The following is an 11125-nucleotide window of genomic DNA, read 5'->3' on the forward strand; positions in this document are numbered from 1 at the left end:
GCTTTAACCATAAGGTATGTTTCTAAAGTTTATTCTTATAAATTACATAAAACAACATTCCTTTAACTTGCAAGTGTTGGTAGTTTAGAATGTGGTGTATTTCACATTTGATAAAAAATTTTAATTATTGATGAATAAAATTAATTTTGTATTAATTTTATTTATATTTTAAATAATTATGTTTGAACAAAAATAATTATTATATGACAAATGGTTATAACTACTTGAATATAAATAGATTATTATTCATTAAAGTCATAATCATTTGAATAAAAGTTTATGTCTATTTATTCATTATAAATAGATATTTCAGTATAACTATTTTCATAACTTCTACTTAGAGAGTTTTGAAACTTTATTGTATCCTAAATGCATAATTGCCTTTAAGAAAGTATTTTCATGCTTCAAAGCCAAAATTCTTTTCTATTATTTCTATTCTCTCTTTTTTTAACAATTTAAAGGTAATTATGAAATTCATATTTCGCATGAGGAATATACAAGGAAAAGAAATTGGCAAAGTTGGAAAATCGATTTTTGAAAGAAGCATGGAAAGCTTCAATTATCCAAATAGTTACCTGGTGAAATAAATATTAAAACAAGATAAGTTTTTTGTTATTATCTTTCTAGTTTTTATATTCTACTAAAATAATTGATAATTAATAATTCATAAGAGACCTTGAGTTTCATTGAATTTTTCTTTCTTTATTGACAATTCTGTTAATCTTTTAATTCTGAATTAAACTTTTTAATTTATGATTCATGATTTTATGGTATGTCAAATGTGGATTTTCTTGATTATGGCACTAAAAGGTCACGAGCATTACATGGATATGGAGTACTTGCTAGCTTTGGTTATGAAGCTTTTATAGCCTTTTTATATTTTGGTTATCAAATCAAAATGGTAAAATTCTTTAGAATTATTTTAGGGTATAAAAGAAAATGTGAATTTACAAATCTTTTCAAAAAAGAAACAAGTTTATGTGTTTTTATCTTAAAATCATATTCTATGATCCATATTCCATGATTGTATTTTATTGATAAAAGAATAATGCATGATTCATATTATTTAATTATAATATTGTTTCAACAAGAAATAAACTTATTATTGAAGGTGACTTAATTCAATTGGAGAATTTATATAATTATTTGTAACTAGTTAAAATGCTTTCTATTTGTTAGGTGAAAAAAATTCTTCATGTATTTTATAATTTGGACACAATATTTATAGTATTGTGTGGTTATACATGAAATTTTGATTGTTTTTAATGGCATGAACTGTGGTGGATATGGCTTTGGTATCCATGATCAAATAATTTTTAAGTATCTAAGAGTTGGAATGAAAGTCTAAAAAAGGAACTATAGAAAGCATGAATTTGCTAGTTTTAAGGGTGATAATATTTGGTACCATGCTTATTAATGCATAATCTCATATTGAGTTGAAATAAAAGTTTTGGAGCTTTCATGAAAAATAAATATTAAGATATAGAATATTTATTAGCTATATTTCACTAAGGGTGGATTTATAGGTCTCCTACTTATAAAAAAAATTACCAAATAGTGAAAGATAAGTGAAATGGTAATTTGATTAAGTATATATGATACTTTGATAATTGAATGGGATGTTTTTTAATAAAAGAATGCAAATTTGCACATGGTGGATGTGATAAAAATCAAATGAAATAAAAATTACCACCATAGTGTTTTAAGATTTTACTATAATTTTATGAGCAAATTATACAAACCTATAAGTTTAGTACAACTTACTAAAGTAAAATCATAAAGGTCCTTAAATATTTTAAAAAGATTAAAATGGCTTGGTTTATTCATTATGTTTATTCCATTGTACTAGAAGAATAATTGTATTAAAATAGATAAAACTGTAAAAATAAAATTGTTGAAATTTTATATTAATCGGTATAGAGTTGTGGCCACAACCAATACTATCTATTTCTTAAAATAACAAGAACGAGACAACAATGTCTAGAGCGTATAAATGATATACAAATAAAAAGTTTGGACATATTAGCCTAAAATGATTATATTAGATATTTAATCTTAAGTGGCAATAATTACCATAAATGAAAATTGAATTCCAAGATATTTGGTTAGTAAAATTACAAGTAGAATGGATTTAAACTCTTACTATTAGACACCAATAATGGAAACCCAACTTTGAATTAGTAACCTCTAATTACAAAGTTTAATGGGTAAAAACAAGTTATAGTTATGTGCCTGTTAAGCATTAGAAAATCCATTCAAATTTTAGAAACTAGAGTGATCTATTACGTGGGGAGGATGAATTTTTATACTCTTAATGGAGTTTATTATTTAAATGTTTAACGCAATTGAGACATAATAGAAACTCTACCTATATAAATATAGAAGCAGTGCCACTTCAACAAGAAAAATTAGGGTCCCTCTTATAAATGTTTATGAATAAGATAAGCACATCACCATAACATATTAAAACGGGTTATAAACCTTTGACAAAAGAATAAATAAGTGTTATGTGTGTTATACTTTCAATTATAACACTAGGAGTTAAGGTTTAATCTGTAGATACTATCAACTTTGTTAGAGTTAGAATTCTAAGATATATATACTAATTGAAGGTTTAAATCGAGAGATAGTTTATTGTATTCATAATATTCATTTGTATGAAAAGTTAAAGATTAAGTATCAACATTCCAAACTAGTAGGAGATTATTGGTAGTTTAGAATGTGGTACATTCTACATGGATAGAAAGATTAAACTATTATTGAATAAAATTAATTTTTGTATTAATTTTATTTATATTTAAAAAATTATGTTTGAATAAAAATAATTATTATATAATAAATGATCATAACTACTTGAATATAAATATATTACTATTCATAAAGGTCATGATTATAGAAAAGGTTATAATCATTTGAATATAAATTTATGTTTGTTCATTCATTATAAATAAATTTTTAATATAACCATTTTTACTACTTCTACTTGAAGAGTTTTAAGGTTTTTATTGTATCTTGAGGCGTAATTGCATTTAAGAAAGTGTTTTTCACGCCTTACAGCCAAAATTCTTTTTTATTATTTCTATTCTCTTATTTATTTGTTCTAACAGCAAGTTTTTTCTATTTCCACTTACTATTTCTAGACTTTTAATTTGTTCCTATTTGACCAATGTAAGTGACGTTGAATTGGATTCATGTACCGTTTTTCACTTATTTGGTTTGTTTGAACTTTTAATGGGTGTCTAGAAACACTGTTAAAAAATTTTGCTAATGTTGGAAGTTCAAAAATGAACCAAATATTTAGATAAAGACTTTTATAAGTAATGTTAATTGCTAAATTTTGGTTTTTTTTATAATTTTATTTTCAAGTTGAATCTTTTCAAAAATTATAATAGATTGATTTTAAATTAAATGCTTATATAAGCTTACATGTAAAACAAGTTATTTTATATAACCAATTATATAACCTAGTGATTTTAGACACATATATAGCTTTCACGTCTCATTATCAAACATCAATACTTCTACTAGGCAACTTTGTGCGTACCTAAGTTGAATGTATTAGTATTCCATCTATATGCATTTTGAATATGGCTATAATATCACTTGTTAAACATCACATTTACATTTGCTTCGAGCATGGTTTTAATATAAATTGTTAGGTATAAAAAGCTATAAATCAATAAATATTTAAGCAAGTAGGAATATAATCAAAATATAAATCATCCACATAAAATATAATTATTTAAAGTTGTTCGACACTCAATTTGTCTACATCCACAAATAAGAAAAATTCACTATTTGTAGAGAAATACAAACATACAATTAAATCAATACTCGCAATTAATACTCATGAACCTTTTCATTTTTCTCTAATCCTATAAAGTTTTTCAACCCAAACAAACATTCACACACACACACACCCATACACACACACATACCTTTATCTATACCCTTTCATTCTTCTCTAGTCCTATGAAGTATTTTCAACCAAACAATAATTCACACATACCAATCTGTACCTCTCAATCTCTTTTAGTCTTATAAGGTGTTCACCTTGTAAAACCCTAAAACTTTCTTACATATTTTTTTTCATACTTAACCTTATAAAAACTCCCTCTAGTTATAAGACTTTTAACTTTCCCACCAAGAATTTCTTTCTTCTTAGAATTCTTGTTTTCCAAGTCTTTTTGCCCATTAAACAATATTTATCCAATCCAAAAAATCCCAAACAAATCTCATTTTTATGATTTGAGTTAATATTCCCAACATTCTCCACATTGGCTCAAATTCTATCAAATCATCGTTCTTTATGCTAGACATACTTGACTCTACATGCAATGAAAGTCTCACAATAATATTCTCTTATCTTTCTTCACATTTTACACAAAATCAGCTCTCAAAATACGAACTCAAACTCCCTCCTTGAATTGTGCTCCTTTAAGCTTGACTCTTCCTATGTCTTGAACCTCTGCTCTAATACCAGTTGTTAGTATTCTATCTACAACTGCTTCTAATATGACATTGATACTAGTTGTTAGTCAGCACATTCACATCTATTTTGAACATGACTCTAACACCAAAGTTTCACAATAATATTCTCTTGTCTTTCTTCACATTTTACACAAAATCAGCTCTCAAAATACGAACTCAAACTCCCTCATTCAATTGTGCTCTTTTAAGCTTGACTTTTCCTATGTCCTGAACCTTTGCTCTAATAATAGTTGTTAGTGTCCTATCTACAACTGCTTCTAATATGACTTTGATACCAGTTGTTAGTCAGCACATTCACATCTATTTTGAACATGACTTTAACACCAATTGTTAGGCACCAAAAGCCCCAAATCAATTAAATATTTAAGCAAACGAAAGCATAATCAAACTATAAATCATTTATACAATAGACAAAAATTTAATGTTGGTTGAATTAATAATTAAGATCCAATACTTTGTTTATAAAATTTAGATTCAATTTTTCATTACTAACAATCTCCAATTCTTCATTAGTGGGCAATCTGTAAATCCAATATAAGTTTTCTCTTAGGTTTACAGTTTGCATTGATCTTAGATTGGAGAAACCTCGTCCCTAAACTTTTTTTGACCAAATATATATATTTATATTTATATATATATGAAAAGGGATACATACTGTAAAAACTTTTTTAGTTTTACACATTTTTAATCATTAATTTCAATAGATCCAAGATATATATATATATATATATATATATGAAAAGGGATATATAGTGTAAAACGTTTTTAGTTTTACACATTTTTAATCATTAATTTCAATAGATTGAAAAGCTGAAATTAAACCATTTTTTTTTTAATTTTTACTTGTTTCTCTCATCTCTTAGATCAATTAAAATTAAAAATTAAAACATATATAATATCCTTTTAGTTTTACGTTCATTCCTCTTACATATATTAAAAATATATATCTATTAAAAAATATATATAGGAATGATTAATTTATACGGTGTAAAATTAAAAAAGTTCTACATATTTTTTTTATCTATTGATTTGAATATATCTAAATAATGAGAGAGACAAGTAAAATAAAAAAAATAGTTTAATCTTATCTTTAAATTTATTAAAATTAATGATTAAAAAAATATGTAAAATTTTCTTATAAATTAATTCTTCCTCGAAGCAATACCAAACAAGTCAATATCAAGACAGCTCAGTAAGAGCCACACCCTCTACGTCAAAAGGGGATTTGCTGTTAGCAATTGTTGAATGTGATGATGTGAAGCTGGTGGCCAGCTCATCACTGTATGCAACAATATCACGCTTCTTTGATCTTTTCTTTTGCCTACATCTAAGATCAAGATTCAAGCCTATTGCTTCCCAAAGCTTTTTGCTTTGCTTTTCATTTCCTAATTTCCCCCTATACACGTAGGCCTCCATTGTTGTTCACTTCATGAAATGTCAGCCGTCCGTTAAATGCTCCCATCTTCTATATATACCGCAGCCCGTCACAGCAAGACGCACTGCCTTCAAACAGTTCTCCCCCTAGTCTTTTCTTGTCTGGTCTTCTACTCTACTCTCTTCTCCCAAGCTTTTGTTCTTAACTATTGTGAGATAGTTAGCACTAGTTTCTGCGATATTGCACCCATTATGGCTTGTCTAAATAACATCCGCAAAGAGGTTGGTGATTTTTTCTTTCTGCCAGTATCAACAAGCTAGCTATATATATATAAAAGCAGATGACCCGGCCTTTACTTCATGAGGGAGCTTCTGCCAATATTATAGTATGAAATGTGGTCGTCTGTTTGAATTAGTAAAATATTTCTGTGTTGAAGTAATTTTCTTCTGGGTACAAGTAGCATGTTGATGCCGGAAAAATCTCCATAGTCCATATTGGATCTCGCACATATTTGGGAGGTTTTTTGTCACCCGACATTCACTTTTTCTTGGAAAGACCAAATAATCAGGTTGATGATCATGTTTTCTGAGTGTTCCCTTTCAAAGAGTTTGCAGGGCGTCTGCTGAGAATCGCTAATCCAGCACTTTTGGGAACCTTTAGTTTCAAGACTTTAACCCTGGCCAGTCTAGCCGTGCAAGTATAAAAACAATTTTCTGCCTTGGGATTTGCTTTCCCATTTTGACCTTTCCTTACTTCTATTGCATTGCATAATGCATATATATTTTGTGATTTTCATTCTAAGGTCAGGGTCGGAGACAACAAATGAAAGAAATCAAAGCGTCAAAATATTTATTTTTTGTGTGCGATTACTATGTGATCATAACAATATGCAAGATTTACCTATAGCCTCTAGTTGGAGATATCATCTTTACCTTTGTCAGAAAAATTAAAGGAGATAATTAAACAGACAATAGGGTCTGAAAGGTAGAGTGCACTAAAATGAAATTTTTTATCTCGACCAAAAAAAGTCGGTGGTTTTCCTACCATTTTTTTTTTGTTTCCTTTTAACAAGTAATGATTCAAATATACCGTGGTATTGGAATTTCATTAATTAGTTAATTAATAATTAGTAATTCTTGTATGTATTTTGTTCTTCCGTGGATCGGCGCAGATGAAGAACAAACCTTCGCGTTTGTCTCTATTTAGAACAGTTGTTTTTTTTAGATTTTGGAGTATTGTAGGGAAAGCTTATTACTTATATTATATATTATAGATTGCAACTGGTAACTCCATATAAGTAAATAAATAAACATTTAACAATAAGATTTTAAATATTTTATTTGTGACAAATTGTGATTAATTGAAGCGTATTAAATTAGTAATTTATCTTAATGAGGGATGTTAAAGTGCTTGAAAACTGGTAATAAGATTTGTTATCATTTAATTTTTCTATAATTAGTGTGAGTGTTTGAATTGTTTGATTTTCAGATAATATAACGTTATCTTCATTTTAATTACTAAAATAAGAAATAATTAAATGTTGCTTTTGCCTCAGGAACATTGCTTGTTTACATTCCGACGCTGTAGCAATATATATGCAAATACAGTGAATTGATGTTCTCTACTCGTCGAAAAGATGCCTAGCTAGTTTTGCTTTAAATTAATTTATTCACTCATTCTTTCTATATATATCCTCTTTAATTTGACGATTATACAAAATTTTAGGTAGTTAATTGTTAAGCTGTATTTGTTGAAACTATCAGGTGAGTACTAAAAAGATTGTAAGGGAGGAAGAAGTATACACCTTAGATGGAGCTGTGGATCGACATGGTTATCCTGCTATTCGAGGCAGAACTGGAACTTGGATTACTGGAATTCTACTGCTAGGTAAATCTCCATGCTTACACTGCAATACTTAAAGCAGGTACATGCATGTATGGACCGAACGGGTTATGTTTTTAGAATTCTTCAAAATAGTATTAACTCGGCATTAAATTTTTATATAGTATAATTCTGGAAGAGTTTTGAGAACACACTCATAGCATATGGCTTATATGCGTTAGCAAGCTATATATACATATTTTGTGCCTACACGGGGAAAAAATTGTGCAAAAAAGTTTCTTGCATTGCAAGCAAATCGCATTTTTAATTCTGCTGGACAGTAAACAAATTACACTTGAACACGGTATTTGCGCTGGTAGCTTGTGCTCCGCTCCCCTCCCATCCTATCCTATCCTTTTTTTTTTTTTTTGAATGTCTATTATCCAAGATTCCTTTTTCTTCTAATCACAGTCACAGTAGATGAAATCTCTAACCAACAATCGTTAATTTAAAATACAATTCATTCAATTCAAACTCTTTCATCAGTTAACCAAGGGCTGGCAACATTGGCATTCTTTGGAGTTGGGGTCAACCTAGTATTATTCTTAACGAGGGTGTTGGGCCAGGACAACGCAGATGCTGCCAACAACGTTAGCAAATGGACTGGGACAGTTTACATTTTCTCTCTGCTTGGTGCCTTTCTTAGTGATTCTTACTGGGGAAGGTACAAGACTTGTGCCATATTCCAGGCTGTCTTTGTTGTTGTAAGTTACAAACAACTCCACTCAGCTTTCTCATGTACATACATATATAGTCCTTTTTTTTATCCATACAGTAGTTGAGAATTCTAATGCCGGTTTGTTATAACGCAGGGTTTGGTGTTGTTATCAATTTCATCCTCTGTATTCTTACTCAAGCCTAGCGGCTGCGGTGATGAAGACACTCCATGTGGATCTCACTCCGCTTTCCATATCCTGTTCTTCTACCTTGCCATATACCTCGTAGGCCTGGGAAACGGAGGTTACCAGCCTAACATCGCCACATTTGGGTCTGATCAGTTTGACGAGGAAGACCCTAAAGAAAGGCACTCAAAAATAGCCTTCTTCAGCTACTTCTACTTGGCTTTGAATCTTGGATCACTCTTTTCAAACACTATATTGGGCTACTTTGAAGATCAGGGCATGTGGACACTTGGATTTTGGGCATCCACTGGCTGTGCCTTTATGGCATTAGTCCTGTTTCTGATTGGGACACCCAGGTATAGGCACTTCAAACCCAAGGGCAACCCTCTCTCGAGGTTTTGCCAAGTATTGGTTGCTGCAACAAGAAAATGGAAGGTTGAGATGACGCCAGGAGGAGAGCATTTGTTTGAACTAGACAAAATGGAATCTGCCATGAATGGGTCTAGAAAGATACTCCACACAGAAGGTTTCAGGTAGGTACCTGTGCATTCTTTTTAATTCAAAAATTGTTCATGTACTTTCTAATTAAAAAATACTTGATAAAAATTTCTAACTGAAAGGCTAATTATATCAACTTGACCGTCAAGACAACTTTATTAACAACAGGTTCATATTCATGTTTTCAGGTTTTTGGATAGAGCAGCAATCATGACACCCACTGATTATGCTAAGCAGGAGAAAAATATCGATGATCGCAATCAATGGCGTCTCTGCACAGTAACACAAGTTGAAGAAGTCAAATGCATATTGAGACTCCTCCCAATCTGGTTATGCACCATACTCTACTCAGTGGTTTTCGCTCAAATGGCATCACTCTTTGTAGAACAAGGAGCTGCCATGAAGACTACCATTTCAAACTTCCGCATCCCGGCGGCGAGCATGTCTAGCTTTGACATACTCGGCGTGACAATATTCATTTTCATTTATAGGCGACTTCTTGACCCTATTGTTTCAAGAATAAAGACAAAACCAAAGGGCCTCACTGAGCTCCAGAGAATGGGGATTGGGCATTTTATAGCTATACTGGCAATGGTGTCAGCAGGACTTGTAGAGCTTTTCAGGTTAAAGCACGCAAACAAAGACTGCCCGAGCTGTAAAAATGCGAGCTCTTTGAGCATATTCTGGCAAATTCCTCAGTATATGCTTATAGGAGCATCGGAGGTATTCATGTATGTTGGTCAATTAGAGTTCTTTAACGGGCAGGCACCAGATGGGTTAAAGAGCTTTGGAAGTGCACTTTGCATGGCATCTATATCACTGGGAAATTACGTGAGTAGCTTGCTTGTGATAATTGTAATGAAAATATCAACAAGAGATGATATGCCTGGATGGATCCCAGAAAACCTTAACAGAGGTCATATGGACCGATTTTATTTCCTGTTAGCAGCTTTGACAACGGCTGATCTTGTGGTCTACATAATATGCACCAAGCGGTATAAATATATTAAGTTTGAAGGAAGGAGTAGAGAAGATCATAATAGCATTGATGGTGGTCAGGCAGCAGCAGCAGCAGCTGCAGGAGAGCTTAGAGTTTAAGGTGTATCAGTCAGTATGGTCAAATGTCAAAGGTGTTCGCACCAACATAGTGGCATAGTGGCAGTGGCATGTTTTGGAGATCAATGCCATGGGATTCACTTGTGATGGGATCTAAATAAAACGCAAAAGAAAGAATTCTTGTATAGAGTACGGAGTGTGAAGAAATTAAGAAAAGATACAGTTGGTTCTGCGATGAAACTGAGAAAAATTAATGACATGGGATTGGAATGGCATTTTTCATTTGTGTCGAGCTGAGCAATTTTATTATTCTAAATTAAAGACAAGTTCGTGAATCTGATAAGTTGCAATCAGAGGTGATGAACGGGTTTTTATTCGACCAAATTTCATAAAATTTATATTCGATTTTAATTCGATTTGTATATTTATAAAATTGTAATTAATTTGATTAAAAATTAATTTAATAATTTTAATTTAATATAATATTTATAAATTTTTTTAATATAAATTATATTTAAATTATATTTAAATATAATAATTTTATTAAATTAATATAATGGGTTGGAGCAGAGTTACTTGAAACATTTTTGCGATTTAATGTCAACTTTAAAAGAAAACTTTGATTTGACTTGAAATTTAATTTTTTTAAAAAAAAATTATAAGATTGAATCAAATAAAAAATGACCGGGTAGATTTATCGTCTCTAATTGTATCTTGCGACCTTTACTATTTTAGGAACAACTCCACATATGTATATATTCAGTAACAATCATATTCTATTATTCATATAACTTAATTCAGAGGAATTTTTAACTTTTATTTCCTTCCCAGGACATTTATTCGTTTATTTCTTTAAGATGTGTTTGCTGGGTAAAAGATAAAAAAATAAATGTAGAACACTATCAAAATTATTTTTATTAGAGACTAAATTTTATCGACTAAATTCTTTTATTAATAATTATCAATGGTTACCTACATTTAT

At 30.2% G+C, this 11125-nt stretch overlaps 1 protein-coding gene across 1 annotated transcript; it reads left to right on the forward strand.

Moving 5' to 3' along the window:
* Positions 1–5947: 5947 nt before the first annotated feature.
* On the forward strand, positions 5948–10421 carry LOC111278393 (protein NRT1/ PTR FAMILY 7.2-like). The gene is made up of 5 exons (XM_022865042.2): positions 5948–6147; positions 7630–7753; positions 8234–8451; positions 8560–9122; positions 9276–10421. Exons 1-5 carry the CDS (start codon positions 6118–6120, stop codon positions 10183–10185), a joined length of 1845 nt encoding a protein of 614 aa, XP_022720777.2. The 5' UTR covers positions 5948–6117; the 3' UTR covers positions 10186–10421.
* Positions 10422–11125: the final 704 nt, after the last annotated feature.

Source organism: Durio zibethinus, chromosome 8, assembly GCF_047325235.1.
Source record: "Durio zibethinus cultivar Kanyao isolate XHJ-2024 chromosome 8, ASM4732523v1, whole genome shotgun sequence".
Classification (NCBI taxonomy): domain Eukaryota; kingdom Viridiplantae; phylum Streptophyta; class Magnoliopsida; order Malvales; family Malvaceae; genus Durio; species Durio zibethinus.